At 36.8% G+C, this 22,301-nt stretch overlaps 5 protein-coding genes across 5 annotated transcripts; all 5 read left to right on the top strand.

Annotated features, from left to right (window-relative positions):
* The first annotated feature begins 3,465 nt into the window (after nt 1-3,465).
* On the top strand, nt 3,466-5,348 carry LOC132184495 (class V chitinase-like). The gene is made up of 2 exons (XM_059598145.1): nt 3,466-4,586; nt 5,188-5,348. Exons 1-2 carry the CDS (start codon nt 3,494-3,496, stop codon nt 5,205-5,207), a joined length of 1,113 nt encoding a protein of 370 aa, XP_059454128.1. The 5' UTR covers nt 3,466-3,493; the 3' UTR covers nt 5,208-5,348.
* A 1,482-nt stretch (nt 5,349-6,830) lies between these two features.
* On the top strand, nt 6,831-8,600 carry LOC132185606 (class V chitinase-like). Its single transcript, XM_059599364.1, has 2 exons — nt 6,831-7,923; nt 8,475-8,600. The coding sequence occupies exons 1-2, from the start codon at nt 6,831-6,833 to the stop codon at nt 8,492-8,494; spliced, it is 1,113 nt and encodes a 370-aa protein (XP_059455347.1). The 3' UTR covers nt 8,495-8,600.
* A 1,005-nt stretch (nt 8,601-9,605) lies between these two features.
* On the top strand, nt 9,606-12,228 carry LOC132185557 (class V chitinase-like). Its single transcript, XM_059599319.1, has 2 exons — nt 9,606-10,611; nt 11,967-12,228. Exons 1-2 carry the CDS (start codon nt 9,606-9,608, stop codon nt 12,005-12,007), a joined length of 1,047 nt encoding a protein of 348 aa, XP_059455302.1. The 3' UTR covers nt 12,008-12,228.
* A 379-nt stretch (nt 12,229-12,607) lies between these two features.
* Nucleotides 12,608-14,359, top strand: LOC132183646 (class V chitinase-like). The gene is made up of 2 exons (XM_059597005.1): nt 12,608-13,756; nt 14,011-14,359. Exons 1-2 carry the CDS (start codon nt 12,673-12,675, stop codon nt 14,031-14,033), a joined length of 1,107 nt encoding a protein of 368 aa, XP_059452988.1. The 5' UTR covers nt 12,608-12,672; the 3' UTR covers nt 14,034-14,359.
* A 3,055-nt stretch (nt 14,360-17,414) lies between these two features.
* Nucleotides 17,415-21,272, top strand: LOC132185558 (cysteine-rich receptor-like protein kinase 34). Its single transcript, XM_059599320.1, has 7 exons — nt 17,415-18,517; nt 19,217-19,354; nt 19,509-19,687; nt 19,890-20,100; nt 20,387-20,624; nt 20,709-20,859; nt 20,959-21,272. Exons 1-7 carry the CDS (start codon nt 17,434-17,436, stop codon nt 21,265-21,267), a joined length of 2,310 nt encoding a protein of 769 aa, XP_059455303.1. The 5' UTR covers nt 17,415-17,433; the 3' UTR covers nt 21,268-21,272.
* The last annotated feature ends 1,029 nt before the right edge of the window (nt 21,273-22,301 follow it).

Below are 22,301 nucleotides of genomic sequence, written 5' to 3' on the forward strand. Positions count from 1 at the left end.
TGAAACATTAAGTATCATCATTTCGAGCTAGGGTTTCAAAATTCAGGATATAAGAACAAATGCAAGAACCCTAAACCCTATACCTAACCTATTACTAGTTATACTGGACATCAAACCCAACATTTATTCTAAGGTTTGGCTGTGCAAAGCGGCCATCAGAATGTTTTTGCTTGTTAATTTGATTTTTCTAACCTATGCTACAAAATAGCCCTCCACACGAGACACTTCTCTAGCTTATGTGGCTTAAGCATTAGGTTGTACTAATAGGTTATTCATTCTATTGTTAGGTTTATTGGTCTCTATACACTGTTCATAGTTTTTAGTAAGAGTAAAAATGTAGTTACGGTTAGCGGTTACTGGCTAAAATCGCTAACCATAACCGCCTAGGCGGTTAGTAGTTTCAACTAATCGCTACTAACTGCCTAGGCAGTTAAACCAGCGATTAGTTGTTAATAACCCTAATAACTGCTAACTGTTTTTTTTTTTTAAAAAAAAACATTTAAAAAGAAATAAAAATTAAAAAGACAAAACAAAACAACGTCGTTTCTATGGTAATACGACAATCGCTAACCATAACCGCCTAGGCAGTTAGTAGTTTCAACTAATCGCTACTAACTGCCTAGGCAGTTAAACCAGCGATTAGTTGTTAATAATCCTAATAACTGCTAACTGTTTTTTTTTTTTAAAAAAAAACATTTAAAAAGAAATAAAAATTAAAAAGACAAAACAAAACAACGTCGTTTCTATGGTAATACGACAATACCCTACTACCTACGACATCCTTTCTATATATATATAAATGACGTCGTTGCATGTATTATTATTATTATAAGCAGTTGGCAATTAGTGATTAACGATTAATGGTTAGCAATTTTTTCAAAACTTAAAACCACTAACCGGAACCACCTAGGCAGGCCATTTCGGCCCTAAATTTTAGTGTGATTCATAAATGTATTCATCATGATTTCAACTTTACCATTCAAAAAAAAAAAACTTATAATATTATTAAGGGTTAATAACATTTTTGGTACCTGGGTTTTAATGTTTTTATTTTTCCCCTTAGGTTTTAAAACATGACAAATCTAGTATCTCAGATTTTGGAAAAGACCGAATTACCACCTCCGTTAATTTCCGTCAATCCCCACTAACGGAAGTCCACTTTATCGTTATTTATATCGCGACACGTGTCATAAAATTCAAAATAATTAAAAATAAAAATAATAATAATAAAAAAACTAAACCTAAAAAAAAAAATTAAAAAATTAAAAAATTAAAAAGTTACCGGCGAGAATATCACTCCCGTTGCTGAGAAAGTAGATCGAGAGGACGTCGTTTTTGACCCTTTTTTTTTTTATAAGACGCTGAGAGATCACTGTTTTGATATCATTCTTCCTCTGTGATTTTTGGTGCAGTTTTGGATGAGTTTTCCTCGTATTGCGGTCTAGCAATAGGAGCTGAAAGATCACTGTTTGACATGAAGTTTTCTTTGTGATTTTGGGAAATAAAGTTGCTGAAACACTGATTTCCAGATGGGTCATGCTTAGATTTTGATATTAATCACATATAGGAGTATTGGAGTGGCAGAGCTATTGTGGGTTATTTGAGAAACTGGAATTGGAAATGGAGGATCAGGCAGTTGTTGGTCATATATCTCCCCTGAATATATTGAGGGAAGAAGATGAGGAAGATTTTCGGAGTGGTTGCGAGGATGAGGAAGTGTGGAAGGAGACTGAAGAATCCGTGAAGGAAGAGTCAAAAGACGATCTTGATGAATTTTCAGTGACTCTTTAATTTTTTAATTTTTTTTATTATTATTATTTTTAATTTTTTATGACACATGTCGCGATATAAATGGCGATGAAGTGGACTTTCGTTAGTGGGGATTGACGGAAATTAACGAAGGTGGTGATTCGGTCTTTCTAAAATCTGAGGTACTAGATTTGTCATTTTTTAAAACCTAAGAAAAAAAAAAATAAAAACATTAAAATCCAAGTACTAAAAAGTTATTAACCCTATTATTAAATCACAAAAAAAACAAGAACCATCTTTCATCTTTGTCAACATCAAGATCAGGGAGGAAGATAGAGGAAGCCTACCAACTGGGGTAAGTGACATATAAATACAAAGTATTAGGCAACAATGTGTCAACCTTCTCCACCACAGACAAATTAAATGGACCAATCTAGCTATATATAGTGCCTCCAATTCCCATTGACCATTTAGCCAGTTCATCACCGACATAGCATTGTAAAATAATTAATATTCCACATATATATCCATTTAATTAATTTGTTGGCTTGTACTGCTTGGAGAAGGGACCATAAGGACAATCTGATCGCTAAGAAAACATTGACTTATCTTATATACACTACTCCCTACCCCAAAGTTGAGAGCCCCCATGTACTAGCTAGAATGGTCACAACCAAGCTAGAATGGCCACAACCATGCAAGTAGTGAAAAAACTCAAAATATCCTTGTGAATGATTTCAAAATCACATGGATAGGAGTGTGTCAAGGCCTAATCATTGATTTGATACACCCTTAACCCTCATGACCTAATATCTACAACGGTCCATTCTATTTTGTGACTTAAACCCATGATGTGTGTTGGCTCTTATACTAATTGTTAAAGCCTAACCATTGATAATCAAAAATCTTAGTATTGTTAGATATTAGTTTGGTTAAACCTTGATCATATTACCCTTGGGATCATGTGAAGCATTTGAAAACTTTATTGAGATTATAGTAAGTGAATTGGATCAAGGTTGAAGTCTTGTAATTTCACTTTGATGCTTATACAATTACTTTTATTGATAATGTACCTAATATTCTATTAGGGTGGGTGAATTAAGTTAGAACATCTCTTAACTCAGAATCCGGATAGGGAAAACAAAATTGATTGTTAACGGAGCTCGTATTGGGGTTTTGTTTGGGTCTAATTCTAGTTAGAACTAAACTCATTGAAATTGGGGCATATGTCCCATAGCAAAACACAAAAAAACACGTGTCTCAATCTCAATGCATCTGGTTCTATTCATCCAAAAACAAAAGAAAAAGAAAAAAGTCCATCCATATCCCTCGTATCCTTTATCCATCTTCTTTTCTTTGGATAATTGTAATTAAGCTGACATTTTAGACCAAAGCTATGTTATAGACTACTGCTTAATTCGGTAATTTATGCTATAGCAAGCTATACGTACGCGTAATAAATGATATATATATCCTTTCATTAATTCTTTTGACCTCTATATGATAATAAAACTCCCTCTAATAAAGTCTTCATTGAAACTGTCAATGGCTTGATTAAAAGTTCAACCACACTATCTTATACGCAATTTGCCTTCTTAATATATATTGTACTATCAAAGAAAAAAAAAAAAAATCAGATAATTAATTAACTCAAAATCGGGGAAAAAGCAGATGAAGAAAAAGCTATATATACGTATGATCTCAAAGCTCCAAGGAATAGTACACTGCCTACAATTCCCTTGCAATGGCTTCGAAAACACTTGCATATGTGCTTTCAACCTTCCTTTTCCTTCTCCAACTCAACCTCTCTGCAGGGCAGACGACTGTCGTGAAAGCTGCATACTGGTTTCCCGGCAGCGAATTCCCGGTGTCGAGCATAGATTCCACCCTTTTCACCCATCTCTTTTGTGCCTTTGCCGATCTAGACTCCACCACCTACAAAGTCACCATTGCTTCCACAAACGCAGTTCAATTCTCAACCTTCACCCAAACCGTGCAGCAAAAAAACCCTTCAGTCAAAACCCTTTTATCCATCGGCGGCGGAGGCTCCAGTCCTTCAACCTTCGCTTCAATGGCTAGCCAAAACAGCTCCCGTAAAACATTCATAGATTCCTCCATACAGCTTGCTAGGAATTATAGCTTCCATGGCCTTGACCTCGACTGGGAATACCCTTCCTCCCCCACAGAAATGACCAACCTCGGCTCCCTCCTCACGGAATGGCGAGCAGCCATCGCCAAGGAATCCAGTAGCACCAATAGGAAGGCGTTGCTTCTATCCGGAGCATTCTTTTATAATTCAAACTATTACACGTTGAATTATCCCTTTCAGGCCATATCAAACGCCATGGACTGGATCAATCTAATGGCCTATGACTTTTACGGCCCCGGTTGGTCACCGAACTTGACTGGACCGCCGGCTGCGTTGTACAATCCAACAAGCCAAGTCAGTGGCGACACCGGCGTCAAAAATTGGATTCAGGCGGGCGTGGCAGCTAAAAAATTAGTCCTCGGCTTTCCATTTTATGGTTACGCATGGCGTCTAACAAATGCTAACAACCACGGAATATTTTCTCCGGCTAATGGAGCGGTTACATCCATATCCTCAGACGGGGCAATAACTTATAGCGGAATCAAGGATTTCATAACCAAGAATAATGCCACGGCGGTGTACAATTCCACCATTGTTGCAGACTACTGCTATGTCGGGACGACGTGGATTGGTTATGATGATACGCGGAGCATCTATACTAAGGTTACATATGCTAAGGGAAAGGGATTGCTTGGTTACTTTGCATGGCATGTGGGTGCCGACAAAAATTTCACTCTCGCTCGGAATGGTAAGTATATATATATATATATATGAATTCAATCATAAATTTATTATATCTATTCCAACTCATGCACTTAAAATTCTATTCCTATATATGTTATTTTAAATCTAAGTCATGTCATATCACTTGTTTAGTTAATCAAGTTGTGTTAGAATTGAAGGGTTCGCCTGATTAATTAAGAGATTTGTGTTCGTGTCGACCTATATAATCTTATAACCATAAAAGAAATGTTGCACACACTTAATTACACACTCTTTGACGTGGTAGTGAAAATCACCATAGGATCCAAAATTTCAATAATGATTCAAGTTGTGTACACTTGAAAATATAAAAAGTGAAAGAGTGTGTAGTATTTCTAATCATACACATAAATCAACACGCCAAGAAACTTGACCCATAAAGCCTGTTAGCAGCTAGGTTTCAACAATAACTCGTGTGAGTTTCAACCAAAGAGAAAAGACAAACCAAATTTTTTGTTGTCTCCATGTGCCTTCTTTGTTGGTAAATACATGTTGTGGTGGTCATGTTTGATTATTGCTATTCCTATTTGGATTTGTAGTCTTCATTCTAACTTGTAACCTGTAATTCTTTCTGTTGTTGCATGCAGCCTCAGTTACATGGGGATGAGCGTAGAGATATAGGGACTCTATAGATTGGAGCTTGTATTATCAAGAATAAGACCAAATTAATTAACATCATGATGATATGTGTACTAAGCTCTAATATTAGATCCTAATATTAATGAATAATATCTCTGACTTCCACTGAGAGGGAGATTTTAGTCAAAGAAGTTTAATTTTCCTCATAAATTAACCATAACCAAAACTTGACTAAGAGCAAGCAAAGTAATCTATTTTTCACGGATCAAATATTGTCATTTTCTTTTGTCATGTTTCATAGTTCATATGTTGTCACAACACCCAAAGACACCTCCTAGAGAAAACTCAAGTTTATTCTCGAATAATAAAAGCCTTCGTTCTTTCTTGTAAAAAATCACACCCAAAGATAAGGAAGAAAGAAAGAAAAACTCTTTTTCTCTTCTCTCGCCGCGTTGCATGGTGCACTCTCTTTTTTCTCAGGCAAAAAAAACTCTCGCACAGCTCCCCATCCAGCTCGCGCCACTCTTTTTTTTCGTTTTTTGTGCAATTAATACGTTTCGGCTTTTTTTTTTAAAAAAAAACAAAGTCATTTATATGGTAGTACGACAATACCCAACCATCTACAACATTCTTTCTAAATTTTTATACATTTTTATATATATTGAAATTATACAAAAATGACGTCATTAATTGCATATATATATATATATATATATATATATATATATAAAAGTGGTTAGTGATTAACGATTAACAGTTAGCAATTTTTTCATAACTTAAAACCATTAACCGTAACCGCTTAGGTAGGCCTTTTCGGCCCTAATTTTTAGTGTGATTCATGATTTCAACAGTATCATTAAGGAAAAAAAAAGAAAAAGAAAAAACCTTATAATATTATTAAATCACAAAAAAACAAGAACCATCTTTCATCTTTGTCAACATCAAGATCAGGGAGCGAGGAAGATAGAGGAAGACTATCAATTGGGGTAAGCGATATCTTTACTGTCAAAATACAAAGTATTAGGCAGCAAAGTGTCAACGTTCTCCATGCTACCACATACAAAATGGACCAATCAAGCTATATAGTGCCTCCTCCCCATTGACCATTTAGCCACTTCATCACCAACATATATAACATTGTGAAATAATATTCCATAACTGCCTTTACACCCTTATTATTATTGATTAAAAACCTTAAAATTGTTAGATATTAGTTTGGTTAAACATAAACCCTCGTATCCTTTGTCCATCTTCTTTTCTTTGGATAATTTTAAGCTGACATTTTAGACCAAAGCAAGCTATATATACGTGCACGTAATTAACACTTGACCACCGCATTCAGCGGCTTGAAACTGTCTATATATGATAATAAAACTCCCTCTAATTAATAAAGTCTTTATTGAAACTGTCAATGGCTTCAAAAGTTCAACCACACTATCTTATGCGCAATATATAGCTATGATCTCAAAGCTCCAAGGAAGAGTACGCTGCCTACAATTCCCTTAATATATATTGTACTGTCAAAGAAAAAATATCAGATAATTAACGTAAAATCGGGGGAAAAAAAAAGGAACAAGAAAAAGCTATATATATCCACAGAAAAAGCTATATATAGGTAAGATCTCAAAGCTCCAAAGAAGAGTACGCTGCAATGGCTTCGAAAACACTAGTGTATGTGCTTTCAACCTTCCTTTTCCTTCTCCAACTCCACCTCTCTGCAGGGCAGACAACTGTCGTGAAGGGCGCATACTGGTTTCCCGACAGCGGATTCCCAGTGTCCGGCATAGATTCCACCCTGTTCACTCATCTCTTTTGTGCCTTTGCCGATCTCGACTCCACCAGCTACGAAGTCACCATTTCTTCCACAAACGCAGTTCAATTCTCAACCTTCACCCAAACTGTGCAGCAAAAAAACCCTTCAGTCAAAACCCTTTTATCCATCGGTGGCGGAGGCTCTAGTCCTTCAACCTTCGCTTCGATGGCTAGCCAAAACAGCTCCCGTAAAACATTCATAGATTCCTCCATACAGCTTGCTAGAAATTACAGTTTCCATGGCCTTGACCTTGACTGGGAATACCCTTCCTCCGCCACGGAAATGACCAACCTTGGCTCACTCCTCACGGAATGGCGAGCAGCCATCGCCAATGAATCCAGCAGCACCAACAACACGGCGTTGCTTTTATCCGGCGCATTCTTTTACAATTCAAACTATTACACCATCAATTATCCCTTCCAGGCCATATCAAACACCATGGACTGGATCAACCTAATGGCCTATGACTTTTACGGCCCCGGTTGGTCACCGAACGTGACCGGACCGCCGGCTGCGTTATACAATCCAACAAGCCAAGTCAGCGGCGATACCGGCGTTAAAAATTGGATTCAGGCAGGCGTGGCAGCCAAAAAATTAGTCCTCGGTGTTCCATTTTATGGCTACGCATGGCTTCTAGCAAATGCTAATAGCCACGAAATATTTTCTCCGGCTAATGGAGTGGCTACATCAATATCCCCAGATGGGTCCATAACTTATAGTGGAATCAAGGATTTTATAAGCAATAATAACGCCACGGCGGTGTACAATTTGACGATTGTTACAGACTATTGCTATGCCGGGACGACCTGGATTGGTTATGATGATACGCAGAGCATCTATACCAAGGTTACATATGCTAAGGGAAACGGATTGCTCGGTTACTTTGCATGGCATGTCGGCGCCGACAAAAATTTCACTCTTTCTCGAAATGGTAAGTGTATATATATATCTATTCCAACTCATGCACTTAAAATTCTATTCCTATCTATGTTATTTTCAATCCAACAAGTCATGCCATATCACCTGTTTAGTTAATCAAGTGATGATAGAAATATTGAAGGGTTTGCCATGATTAATTAAATGATTTGTGATAATGAAAATCACTATTAGAACCAAAATTTCAATAATAATCCATCTAAAATCTAATAGTACTAGTTTTTATTGTTACAATAGAAAGTGTACACTTGAAAACATAAGAAGTGAAAGTGTGTGTAATATTTCTGATCATACACATAAATCAACACGCCATGAACTCGACCCATAAAGCCTGTTAGCTAGGTTTCAACAATAAGTCGTGTGAGTACTTTCAACCAAAGAGAAAAGACAAACCAAATTTTTTGTTGTCTCCATGTGCCTTCTTTTTTGGTAAATACTAAATAAATGTTGTGGTCTCATGCATGGCATGTTTGATTATTGCTATTCCTATTTGGATTCGTAGTCCTCATTATAACTTCTAACCTGTAATTCTTTCCGTTGTTGCAGCCTCAGTTACATGGGGATGAGCGTAGAGAGATATAGATTGGAGCTTGTATTATCAAGAATAAGGCCAAATTAACATCATAATAAATGATATGTGTAATAATAAAAGTTTGTTCTCGAATAATAAAAGCCGCCTTTGTTCTTTCTTGTGAAAAATCACAGCCAAAGGCAACTCTTTCTCTCTTCTCTCCCCGCGTCGCAAGGCGCACTCTCTTTTTTTCTTTGACCAGCCCATTTTACTTGGGCTTTTAGTGTGCTGTTGGGCCAAACCACATGGGCCTATGCAAAATATATGATCTTTTACATTATGAAAGGTGCTCTTTGATTATTTACATTAATGTATTATGATCAAAAGCCTCACACGTCATGCACACACTGGCATTGACAAAGGACGAGTATGCCCTCCAAATTATCACTTTATGGTCCCCAGCCGATCGAGTTATCTTTTGGGGACAACATTATGGTCTTTCAATTACATGCATGTGTGTGGATCGGTTCTACGTATTTTTATATTATGGTATTTTAATTACCATATTTGGCTTCTTTATTTTATTGCAATTCTTGGAGAATTTTATCATTTAGCAGCTTTAGGGTTTCGTTATAAATTAGTATCCGTTGTAATATAATAATCAATAATATTATCGTTTTCTTTTATCTATTAATGTCTGTCGATTGTATGTGCATTTTGAACGCAACTTCCTTCTATTGTGGAGGGGGTGAAACCAACCATGCACCCTGCACAATATGAAGGTTCCCAGCCTATTCATACTAAGGCTCTACAGCAACTAAAGACCACGTTTGATTTTCACCTCTCTGCATGGTGGGCTGCCTCTCTTCCCTCCTTTGTTGTCCCCTCCTTGTTTTGGTTCCATCAAGGGAAATTTTGATGTGGCTGTCAGAGGAACTTTCGTAGTTGCTGCAGCTGTGCTTAGCGACTCTTCTGGGGAAATTATTTCTGCGGCGGGCACTATGAAGCTTCATTCCTCTGATGTTCTTTTAGGAGAAGCCACTGTGGAAGTTTCGCGTCAGCCACAGATTCGTCGTGAACCTACAATGGCGGTTAATGCTCTCCCATACATATATATATAGCTGCCAAGCAAGCAAGAGTATTCGATCTGCCTCGCCTTCCCTTCAATGGCTTCGAACGATACTCCTGCAGCCGTGCAAGCCGGATACTGGTATTGCCAGGGTGACTTGGCGGTGGAGAAGATAGATTTCAGACTTTTCACCCATCTTTTTGCTGCCTTTGCCGATGTCGACTCTACCTACCAAGTCACCTTTCCTCTCAAGTATAACGCCCAGTTTGAAGACTTCCCCAAAACCGTGAAGAGCATGAAATCTGATATTAAAGCCCTTTTATCCATCGGTGGAGACACTGATCATTCGACCCTTGCTTCAATGGTTAGCCGTCCTGAATCCCGTCAAACATTCATACAATCCTCTATGAGACTAGCCCTGGAAAACGACTACGATGGCCTTAGCCTCCACTGGCTGTTTCCCAACACGACTGAGGAAATGGTCAACCTTGGCACATTCCTCCTTGAATGGCGAAATTGCCTTTCCACCAATGACATACCGCCGCTTCTAACCGCAGCAGTCCTTTACTCGTCAAAGGATTTGTCGTCCTTGAAATATCCCATTCAGGCTATCGTAGATAACTTGGACTGGATCAACGTTGTAGCCTATGACATATATACCCCTGTTTCCTCATCCATTATGTTGACTGGACCGCATGCTCCATTGTACAATGCAACAAGCTGTGAACTTAGCGTGGACGCCGGCGTCCGTGCTTGGATCGATGCAGGCGTGGCAGCCAACAAATTAGTCCTCGGCCTTCCATTTCTTGGCCGCAGTTGGGTTCTGGTATATGCTAATAACCATGCAATATTCTCACCGGCTTATGGAGCTGCTAAAGATCTGGACCCCATACCTTATAAAAATATCGTGGAAAGGAATCCCGTAAAAGGGGTCGATCCCTCGTATGTCACAACCTATTGCTATGATGGCACTACATGGATTGCTTATGATGGCAAGTTTGCCATCTATACTAAGGCTATATATGCCAAGCTAAAGGGATTGCGGGGTTACTTTGCATGGCATCTGGGCGGCGACACTAGTGACTGGACTCTTTCAACCGCAGGTTAGTTACAACTCATGCATTTAATTAAAAGATTTCCAAGCCCCTAGAAAGCCATTAATTCTAATCTATTAGGTCTCGTTTGGTTCGCGGAATGTCTAGTCCATTGAAAAAGGATTAGCTACTATCAGGAATAGAAGAGTGTGGAATAGATTAATTATTCCTATTCCTTTGTTTGGTTGTAACACTAGAATAGATTAGCTAATCTTATTCCTTCGTTTGGTACAATGCAATAGGTTGGTGAATGGAATCATATTGTGATCAAATTTCCTAAAATACTCTTATAATATAAATACAATTTATATTATTAAGGACTTTCATTTTTTTTAAAACATAAACAACTTTACTATAACTCTTTTTTTTTTTTTTTATTATGTACTTTACGTTGTTGCCAATTGCCACAAAATTATTTATATAAAAAATATATATAGTTGAAGAAAATAGAATCAAACTCAATCTTGAAATCAAGAAAATATAGTTGGAGAATGTACCGAGAATCAAAAGAAATAAAAAAATAGATTATATATTTGTATTTTATAAAAACCTTGTAGATTTTGTTTCTCCGTCAGAAGAGAGACGAAGAAATAGAATTAAAAAAAAGGTACATAAAAAAAAAAGAGAGACGGAGAGAGGAAAATCAGAGAATCAAAAGAAATCAAAAAATTGAATTAAAAAAAAAAAGAAAAAAAAAAGAGTACTATAGAGAAAAAAAAAAAAAAATTGTTTGCACTTGCAGAAAAAGTGTACCAAAAGAATCAAAGAGAAATTAGAAAGAGAGATAAAAAAATAGAGAGAACGAAATATGAAGATGGAGAAAAGAGAAACGGAGATATATACATAGAAAGAGAAAGATAACGAAATTTAATCCCACAAGTGGGGTTTTTTGTGCTAATTTACACGATTAATTTAATTACACAGGAAAAGATTAATTAAGCCATTCATTTTTGAGTGGCTTAGTTAACCCCTGTGTGTATAGGATTAATAGTCCCATGGGAATAGACTAATCCCAGGAATAGAGTGTTACCAAATAAAGGACTAGCTATATCTAGTGTTAGCTAGTCCAATCCAAAAGTCTATTTTGCAAACCAAACAAGGCCTTAATATGTATATATATATATTCTTCCATCATTCATCAATTAATTAAGATCGAGACGATCAATCAACCGGGAAGGTGGAAGAGTATAAGTGTAGGCATCATTATTATTAATTTGCTCTCTTATTCCATCAGTAACTGAATGTCTCATGGCATCTTAAATAATTTGATTATTACTATTTCTCTTTGGATGTCTAGTCGATTGATCGGTCTTCATTATCCTAGCTTACTTAATTGTAACGTGTAATTTTTACTGTTTTCGCAGCTTACAATGCATGGAAGGTTAAGGTCGATGATCCTCTGTAGAAGCTTGAATTATCAACAATAGTCAGGCCACTAATCAGATATATGTCGTACGTGTTTAGAAGCTTTTAATGTTATCAACGAATAAGGCCAATTATCAGGTGTGTTGAGGCCAATTATAATCAGCTTGGATTATATATATATATATATACATATATCAACAATAAGGTGCCTGTAATCAGATATGTGGTGTACGTGTCTATAAGGGATGTATCTTTTTTTGCTTTTTTCACCGTGGGTTGAAAGACCAGCCCATTTTATGTGGGCTTTTAGTGTGCTGTTGGGCCAAACCAGATAAAGCATTTTCAAAACAGTTGGCTTGATTGTTGACCTTGGCTGATCTCAGACTATCGCTTCATCTTGTTTTCTTTGGAAAATTCTTATAAGCTGACATTTTAGACCACGTAACGGCCACGGCACCGGCAGATTAGTCTTTTCCACTTACCATTTCATTTTTGGATCTCATTATGCCAATGGGCACTAAAAACTCCCACACTCCCACGAAAGTCCATTTTCATTCCAAAACTTCTTGTACCAAATAATTAATTAGCTCCAAAGAGGAAAACGAAAATCAAAAAGATGTCTCTTCTCAAACCTATATATATCTAATTATCTCATAGCTAGACAAAGCAAGAGCCTGTAGGCTGTACACTGCTCCTCTCCTTTCAATGGCTTCCAAAATGCTTGCATATGTGCTTTCAACCTTCCTTTTCCTTCTCCAACTCCACTTCTCCGCCGGACAATCCGTCGTCAAAGCCGCATACTGGACTCCCCGCAACGAATTCCCGGTGTCCAGCATAGACTCAACCCTTTTCACCCATCTCTTCTGTGCCTTCGCCGATCTCAACCCCAGCACCTACCAAGTCACCATTTCTTCCTCAAACTCTGCCCAATTCTCGACCTTCACACAAACCGTTCAACAAAAGAACCCTTCTGTTAAAACCCTTTTGTCCATTGGTGGAGGAGGAGAGTCTAAAGCTTCGACCTTTGCTTCAATGGCTACCCAACCCAGTACCCGTAAATCATTCATAGATTCCTCCATAAAGCTAGCGAGGGCTAACAACTTCCATGGCCTTGACCTCGATTGGGAGTACCCCTCCACGAAGGAGGAAATGACAAATTTTGGTTCACTCCTCAACGAATGGCGAGCCGCCGTCGCTGCCGAGTCCAAGAGCAGCGGCAAGGCGCCGTTGCTTCTATCCGCCGCAGTCTTTTACTCCTCTGACTATTACTCGTTGATTTATCCCATTCAGGCAATATCAAACACCTTGGACTGGCTCAACGTAATGGCCTATGACTTATATACCCCTTTTGCGAAAAACTCACCGACTAAGACCGGACCGCCGGCTGCATTGTACAATCCGACAAGCAAAGTTAGCGGCAACGCCGGCGTTAGAGCTTGGATTCAGTCAGGCGTGGCAGCCAAGAAATTAGTCCTCGGACTTCCATTTTATGGCCATGGATGGCGTCTGGTAAATGCTAATAACCATGGAATATTTGCACCGGCGAATGGAGCCGCCTCAGATGAGTTGGGATACGGCGGAATCAAGGATTTCATAACCCAGAATAGTGCCACGACGGTGTACAATTCCACCATTGTTACAGACTATTGCTATGCCGGGACGACATGGATTGGATATGATGACACGCAGAGCATCTCTACTAAGGTTACCTACGCTAAGGGAAAGGGATTGCTCGGTTACTTTGCGTGGCATGTGGGCGCCGACAAAAATTTTGCTCTTTCTCAGACAGGTTCGTATGAATATATTTCAGTCATTTATATCAATTCCATTTTTATGCATTTAAATATTTGCTAAGCCCCAAGCAAACTATCAAAATCTGTCTGATTAAAGTGATTGTAAAATAAATAAATAGAAAACGAAAATTAAACTCCTTTATAATGTTGGGTCCATCGGCATGTGCTCTGTCTTCTTCTTCTTCTTCTTATCAAATGTGCTCTGTTTTCTTCTTCTTCTAATGGGCAATTCTTATTGTTGTGGCTGCAGCTTCGCGGGCATGGGGAGCGTAGAGATTGAATGAAGAAGCTTATTATTAATAAATAATATTGTATAAGGCCAATATATAGTCAGATATGTTATGTCATATGTATAATAAGGCCTGGTCGTATTTAAGGATGATGTTTCCTACTTCCAATGAGAGGGAGATTTTAGCCTTTTGATGTTTAATTCTGTCTCTGAACCGGAAACAAAACATCCGAGAGCTAACAAATTGAAGTGAATAAGGGAGACTAGAATTCTCGTATAATATGAGGAGCTTTGAGGAAGATTTAGATAGTGAAGAGGAACTATAGAAGAAAGAGTGAGTGAGAATAAAAGGTCTTTGGAGGTTGTATTAAGATCTAGTGCAATTGTTCGTCCAAAATATTTGTAATTCGGGCCGGCAATTGTGAAAGAATTTTTGTAGGGTCCATCTGTTCGAGCAGGTGATCAAACAACTTGAGACCTACTCAAATAAGTAAGTTTCATAAACAACCCTCTTACAATTGCGTGCCTCAAGGGTGTGGCATAATAATAGAAAACGATTTATACAAATGAAAAGTAGAAACTATTTTACGCCTCATAAAAATTATTTTCATTAATTAATTGAAAACATTTTTAGGTCAACAAATATTTTACGGCATGTCAAACACTCAAAAATAGAGTAAGTTGTTTACACCAAAACAAATGGGTGAAGCAATATAAAATAATCAATTTAAAGTGAAATTGTGATCATAAACAACATTTTTTTTTTTTTTTTTTCTGAAAAATAAAACCCATTAAAAGAAAACACCCATAGTCCTAGACTCCTAGTGATAACAAAATCTCAGGATTATTCCAATTATAGAAAACATTCAAGAGAACTCTTCACACCCAAATTTAGAGTTTGTTTGTGATTACGCTTTTAATAAGTTCGATTTTAAAAATTGCGTTTTAGAAATCGCTACTCATGAAAATCGTAAAGGCGTTTTGTAAAATATGTTAAAAAATATTTTTTTATCAAATATTTGTTATGCGAAGTTATGATTTTGGTTTAAATTTGCACTTTTTCAAATAAGCACCCATAACCTACTTATAGAAATCACATATTTTTTCCCTATTTTAAATTAAGTACTTTTTAAATCGCAGTGCCAAACGTCTTAAGTTTTGCAATATCTTTTAAAAACGCAGATTATTCTTGTGAAATCACAATCCCAAACGCACCCTTATTTTACACTATGATTTCTACAAAAGACAAGCTTATCCTTTTGAGTAATGCTAAATGACATCTCCATGTCTTTCCAAAATTAATGTGACTTTTAAAATTACTATTGAATTTGTAATATATTAATGTTAGATTTTGATTTAATAGTGATCTTAAAAACCACATCAATTTTAAGAAGATATAAATTTTCATTTTAGCATTACTCTATCCTTTTATAAAGTTGTGATAAATAAAAAGACAAAAAAAAAAAAAAAAAATAGTATCTTTACTTTTTGTAAAGATAACTTGTACAAAATAGATATTTATATATAAATTAAATCTCGACATTTAAAAAACTACAAAAATGTTCTATATGTCATCTCATGTTCTCCTTAAGTCTTAACAAAAAAAAAGAGGTGACTTTTGAAATTATTATTAAATTTGTGATATATTATTATTAAATTTTAACTCAATAATAAGTTTTATTTTAAAAATCATATCAATTTTAAGTAGAGCTAGCAAAACAAGTACTTATCATGACTTATTTACGACCCATTTATTTTATACATATTTTTTTATAATAAAATTCATTTAAATGTCATAAAAAATAGGTACATAAGTTAAACAAATACTTGTTTATTTGCCAAATTCCTATTTTCCCTTCCTTAATTTTAAGGAGATGTTTTAACGAAAGCAGGGCAGGTGAAAATAAGTCAAACAAATTGATAGCTCATTGATTGATTGATATGGCAGCTTTGAATGCTTCTTGACTTCCTGCTTTCACTAATCAGCAGCCGTGCCTAATTGATGAAATTGTAACCCATGTTTATTCTGTCCTTTTATGGGATAATCTTGTTAGTTGTGACTTGCCACCCATCACACGTGAATCTCACTAGTTCTTTATTCTTTTTGGATTTAGGAGATTTTTGTCTAAGTTTGTTTTGGAGTTATTCTCCTATGTGTAATTAGACTCCTTGTTTGACTTATAGTAGAAGTCTTAGACCAACATGTAAAATGAGAGTTAAGCTTCTATATAAGGAACAAAGCATAAGGTGAATTTGTGTGTGTCAAAAACGTGAAGCACCAAAGGGAAGAGAAAAAAGAGAGAATTTGAGAGAAGGAGGTACAAGGGCAACAAGGGTGTTTTCTTCTTGGTGGTTTTTTGGAGGAGCCAAAAGCAAGTGATTAGAAGAAAAAGGGTGATGCAGAGTGAGAGAAGAAAATAGAGATCAGCCGCCATCTGTTCCAGCAAAAGAAGAGTTTGTACATCTGTCTTTTGTATTATATTTTAAGAATAATCTCTCTTGTGTGATAGTGAGATTTGGGTGTATTGGGGCTTTGGGATCTGAGTGATTTTATTTCTACTATTTTTGTACTCCATCTTTTGATAGTGGATTTTTTCCGGGTCGTCTCCGCCAGTGGATGTAGGCTTATTAAGCTGAACCACTTAAATCTTTGTGTCGTGTATGATTGCTTATCTTTGTTATTCCGCGTTCTTTTTATTTTTTGCATCTCACGGGTCTTGAAAATAGGATTAATTTCCTAACAAATCTCTCAATCCCAGGAAGTGAACCCAAGCCAAATCTAAAGAGAAGTGGCATGCATTTAGAAGCAAGCAAAGCCCAGGAGTCAATCATGTCTTCTGGATGCTTAGACCGTTCAACTTGAAAGAGACGATTGGATTCAACTATTTGAATTTGTGTGGTGTGCTGGACTACCTAAGACATTGAACTGTGTGTATTGGGAGGGAGTGCATTTAGACTATTAATACATTGAACTTTGTTGTTAAAAGTTACGACTTTTGATAAAACTTTGGCCCTGTTTAACTGTTTTCAGCTGTCTTCAATTTCGTAGCAGATTCTTCCGGACGCAACGAATTAGAATTTTTAGTAATTTGTTGTTCGGGTTTATATCGATTTAATAGATTCGAATTGCTAGCAAGTTTGTATGAAATCCTACCTATTTATCTATGTGTAGATAAACCGACTATCCAAAATGTATTCTAACAAGTGAGTCTCATAAAAACTCGTTTAGAAATAGACAAAAGCTCACTACACAACGTACAATTCAGGAAAGACTTTGAAGACTTGTCAATGAAAGGGACCTTGAGAAAGATGGCACTATTATGTTGCCTCTCCTCTGTTCAACTGTCTCAGATAAGATCCTTGGAAAATTAATCCACCTCCTGATCTCCACCACTTTCATGGCAAGCTTTTACTTTCTTCAGAATTGAAGTATAGCTTTGCTCCATGATGTATTCCAAAATTATCATCATTCTTCTTTTCCATATCTTTCTTTCTTTACACTTGAAGCCTTCAACTGCACAAACTTGGATCAAAGCGGGTTACTGGTTCTCCGGCCGCCAGTTCCCCGTTTCAGACATGAACTCAGCCCTCTTTAGTCACCTTATTTGCGCTTTTGCAGGTCTAGACTCTTCGTCCTACGAGCTCTCTATCTCATCCTCCGATGAGCCATACTTCTCCACCTTCACCAACACTGTTAAACAAAAGAACCCATCAATCATCACCCTCCTTTCTATTGGGGGTGGAAGCGTAGACTATGCAGTCCTTTCATTGATGGTCAACAAGGCTTCCTATAGAAAATCCTTCATCGACTCTTCAATGAAGATAGCAAGGCTTTACGGCTTCCAAGGCCTAGACCTTTGTTGGGTTTCAGCAAACACAAGCTCCGACATGACCAATATGGGGTTACTCTTTAAGGAGTGGCGAGCGGCTGCGAATTCTGAGGCAAAAAACTCTAGCCAGACAGAATTGATCTTGACTGCTTCTGTTCATTACTCACCAGATGTGGATAGCGCTTCTTTCCCGGTGGACTCCATAAGGGATAACTTGAATTGGGTTCATGTCATGGCCTATGACTACTATGGTCCTGAGTGGTCAGACGTTACAGGTGCTTTTGCAGCCTTATATGACCCATCAAGCGAGGCTAGCACGGATTATGGCGTTGGTGCATGGATTGGTAGGGGCTTGCCTGCTGGAAAGTTGGTCTTGGGCTTGCCTTTCTATGGCTATGCGTGGAAGTTAAAGAATCCCAACAACAATTCTATTGGTGCACCGGCTACAGGTCCAGCCATTACAGATGATGGAAGCATGAGCTATAAGGATATCAATGCTTACATTCAAACAAATGGAGCTGATGTAAGATACAATGCTACATATGTAGTGAAATTCTTCACAGTTGGATCGGCCTGGGTCTGCTTTGATGATGCTGATGTGGTCAAAATTAAGGTTTCTTATGCCAAGCAGAAGAAACTACTTGGTTACTATGCGTGGCAAGTCTCTCATGATGACAATTGGGAGCTTTCTCTAGCAGGTAAGAGATGCAGCAGTCTTTGTTTTTTTTTTATATCCCATTTTATTGAACACAGGAATAAATATTTCAATGTTAGGCCAATGTCAAGTTTTTGGTAATGCTTGTCTACATTTCAGTGGCCTTTTCTGTTCGATTATACATATAATCTTTCTTTTTTCCCCTATTTGGGTTTTGGTTGACAATAATTAGATTTCGATCAAATGAGGTAATTTATCAGGAGAAATGTCTACATGAGCAGACCGGGATCCCCTACAATTGAGGGATTCCTGTTATTACCCGGCTCCCTCCTCTTTGGGCAAAAGTCTATGAGAGGGAGGTAAGGCCTAAGGGACCCTCTAAGGCATGGGAGCCCTGCTAAGGCACGGCTACCCTACAATTTCCCCTGCCCCTTCTCTGTGGGCAGGGAATTACAGGGGATCCCTATCCCTACATAAGCTTATTGTCTTTTGTTTTATGTTTCTCCTGATTTGGCTGGCCTAAGCAAACTGACTTTTCATGGAGTCATTGGGTTGTCTTACAAAGAGATAAGACATGATATATATGACATTAATATTTATAGAAGATTTTCTGGCATTGCTTTAATAAACTAAACTATATGAACATCCAATTATTTCAGCAATCGAAAGTATTAGAAGTCTGACAGTGACATTGTTTTTAAGATCATTTCTGACATAATTCGATCATGAGATGCATTATCAGCTCAAGAGGAAGGAGATAATATTAATGGACAACACAAGGGGCGATTATTAGTGATCGTTTTGACTGCAACTGCTACCGTTGTTCTCCTACTGGGGTTTGTCATCTGTTGCTTACGGAGAAGAATGTTCAAATTAAAAGGTAAAGTCTTTCTACTGCATTTAATCTCACCATCTATAATTGGAAGTTAGGATTATTTACTATTAACCACCATGATTGAGGATCTGACACTTTTGGGCATCTTCTCTTCTTTTTTGTGTCTCTTTTTTTTGTTTTGTTTTGTTAATTAATATAGGAATGGTTGTTACATCCAAAGAATCGGAGTCCAAAATTAATCATATGGAAGCTGCAGGAGATTTTAATGGCAATGTTCCTAATCTGAAGGTTTTTGTTTTAGCTGACATTGAGGCAGCTACAGATAGACTTTCATTTGAAAATAAACTTGGAGAGGGAGGTTATGGTCCTGTTTACAAGGTAAACTTCTATTAGACTGCAAATATTGTGGCGTTGCCCCATCATCATTACAAGTGCTTCAAGTTTAAGACTAAACAAATTTGCAGAAACATAACTCTTATCTATGAAATGCTACATTTTGGCAGCAGGAGTAGAAAATGTCTTGCACTATCTTAGTGATGGAAAATTACCAATTAATCATGGGTGTCTATTTATTTATCAGGGTGTATTACCAGATGGGCAAGAAATAGCAGTGAAAAAGCTTTCAAAAACATCTACGCAAGGGTTTGAGGAGTTTAAGAATGAGGTTATACTTACTGCAAAACTTCAACATGTAAACCTTGTGCGGCTTCTGGGATTTTGCATTGAGAGGGATGAAAAAATGTTGATCTACGAGTACATGCCAAATAAAAGCTTGGACTTCTACCTCTTTGGTATGATATCCTTCCTGCAATTCAATTACCATAATGAGAGAATGTTAAATGCAATAAGCTATTGCATCTTTTGCATGGAAAGCTGCAGGCCAATAATTAGTGATGCTGGCACTTGTGCCAAACACCCTTTAAGCTTAAAAAAAGCCAAGGTCATCTCAATTCAAGCATATAGGGATACTGGCACAAGGTGTCTTTTAAAAATTTTTGGGTATTTTTTTGCAACTTATTCTTTTATTGGCCCCATGACAATTGAATGACTGACTTTTCATGATCTAATTTGATGTAGAACCTATGAGACGGTATCTATTGAATTGGAGAAAACGCATTGACATCATTGAAGGGATCACTCAGGGGCTTCTATATCTCCAAGAATACTCAAGAACAACAATTATTCATCGAGACTTGAAAGCTAGCAACATTTTATTAGATGACGAGATGAAACCCAAGATTTCAGACTTTGGAATGGCTAGAATTTTCAAGAAAGATGATCAGGAAGCAAACACGGGTCGGATTGTTGGAACATAGTAAGTACTTTTCCTAAAAGCTTTAGAACCTAAGCTTTCTTGTTAGTTAAATAATTAATTTTGATGTTAAAAAATCCAATGCAGCGGTTATGTTCCTCCTGAGTATGTTAGAAAAGGAGTGTACTCCACCAAATCTGATGTTTATAGCTTTGGAGTTTTACTTCTACAAATCATTAGTGGCAAGAAGACTGCTTGTTATTATGGTTTGGATGAGAACCTAAACATCCTAGAATATGTAAGTAGCTTGAGTAAACATAGCTAAGACAACCGTAGATCAAAATTTTATACTTTTCTGTTTTCCAAGTATTTGATGCATAATGTTCTATAATTTCAGGCATATGAGCTGTGGAAAGAAGGCAAAGGCATGGAATTTATGGATTCTACTTTGGATGACACACTTTCATCGTGCAAATTAATTGCATGCATGCAAATAGCTCTTCTATGCGTCCAAGAAGACGCTAATGACAGGCCATCTATGTTAGAAGTTTCTTCAATGCTAAAAAATGAAATTGCAGCTCTAACAACTCCAAAAAAGCCAGCTTTTTCAAAGAAAACAGATGAAGAGGAGAAGAATAAATCCACATTGCAGCCAGAAATCTGTTCTAATAATGATGCAACAATCTCTGAACTAGTTGCACGATGAGCTTGGAGGGCTTGTGAAACTTATATAGTTAATTAATTAATTTTTTTTTAAAATCCCATTTTCCTTTTTTTTTTTATTTTTAGACATGGTCTATATGGTCATTAAGTACAACCACAGCTGACTTTGACATTGAGGGCAATCCTAATAGTCTACATAGTGTAAAGTCATTATGAATTTGTTGAGCAATACAAAATGGTCATTAGCAATTTACGTCCATGCACACTATATATATATATATATTCAAATCGCCATGACCTTGACCTTGTCCTCATCCTTCCAAATCTGTACCTTTCCAGTCTGTTTGGTTTGAAATCTGTGGGTGGAGTGCTACAGTAGTAATTCACTAATAAGTTTTGCTTTTTAAATCTTGAACATGCATATCTATGGAAATTGGTATGAACTATATATACATAGAGTAATAATGTTAAAAATTATATTTTTATTATATCATTATCTTATTCAGCTAATGAAACAGTTGCAGTACTCGGCCTTAATTAAGAAAAAAATTTAAAAAATTAAAGGCCGATTGACACATCCATATCAACAAAATAAGATACTAGTTAAATAAATGTGCACGTGTTTTTCAACAATATTCATATATATAGAGCAACGAAACCAAAAGTTTTATTGAAAAAGGGTCGATGCATGAATGAAATTCATTCGTGTAATATATATATATACACGAAAGCAGGGCAGATGAAAATAAGTCCAACAAATGATACCTCATTTGATTCATACTTTATCATGTATCTTTCTCTTTGCTGAAGAAATTATTTTGCTCACCAAAAAGACAAAATTGACATCGTCCATACGATTCCTGACATCAATGTCATTGTCCATGGTCTTAATGACGTATACCTATTTGCAATTCAGTCTTTCAGCAAAACCTCCTTTCAGATGGAAAACATTTTACGTTATTATTAATACATTAAACTCTGTTTTGGAAGTTACGTATCTTGGTAAAATTTTGGCCATGTTTTCAATTTCGTATAGTAGTAGGTTGAAAACGTTGGCCATGTTTAGCTTTTTGTTCG

This window comes from Corylus avellana, chromosome ca6 (assembly GCF_901000735.1).
Source record: "Corylus avellana chromosome ca6, CavTom2PMs-1.0".
In the NCBI taxonomy this organism is placed as follows: Eukaryota; Viridiplantae; Streptophyta; class Magnoliopsida; order Fagales; family Betulaceae; genus Corylus; species Corylus avellana.

Excerpts from the sequence above, each read along its gene's own strand:
- LOC132184495 (XM_059598145.1), top strand. The coding sequence starts at position 3,494 with ATGGCTTCGAAAACACTTGCATATGTGCTTTCAACCTTCCTTTTCCTT. Across the intron at positions 4,587-5,187 it reads TTTCACTCTCGCTCGGAATG|CCTCAGTTACATGGGGATGA; the intron begins GTAAGTATATAT and ends TGTTGCATGCAG.
- LOC132185606 (XM_059599364.1), top strand. The coding sequence starts at position 6,831 with ATGGCTTCGAAAACACTAGTGTATGTGCTTTCAACCTTCCTTTTCCTT. Across the intron at positions 7,924-8,474 it reads TTTCACTCTTTCTCGAAATG|CCTCAGTTACATGGGGATGA; the intron begins GTAAGTGTATAT and ends CCGTTGTTGCAG.
- LOC132185557 (XM_059599319.1), top strand. The coding sequence starts at position 9,606 with ATGGCTTCGAACGATACTCCTGCAGCCGTGCAAGCCGGATACTGGTAT. Across the intron at positions 10,612-11,966 it reads CTGGACTCTTTCAACCGCAG|CTTACAATGCATGGAAGGTT; the intron begins GTTAGTTACAAC and ends CTGTTTTCGCAG.
- LOC132183646 (XM_059597005.1), top strand. The coding sequence starts at position 12,673 with ATGGCTTCCAAAATGCTTGCATATGTGCTTTCAACCTTCCTTTTCCTT. Across the intron at positions 13,757-14,010 it reads TTTTGCTCTTTCTCAGACAG|CTTCGCGGGCATGGGGAGCG; the intron begins GTTCGTATGAAT and ends TTGTGGCTGCAG.
- LOC132185558 (XM_059599320.1), top strand. The coding sequence starts at position 17,434 with ATGATGTATTCCAAAATTATCATCATTCTTCTTTTCCATATCTTTCTT. Across the intron at positions 18,518-19,216 it reads TTGGGAGCTTTCTCTAGCAG|CTCAAGAGGAAGGAGATAAT; the intron begins GTAAGAGATGCA and ends ATGCATTATCAG. Across the intron at positions 20,101-20,386 it reads CTTGGACTTCTACCTCTTTG|AACCTATGAGACGGTATCTA; the intron begins GTATGATATCCT and ends AATTTGATGTAG.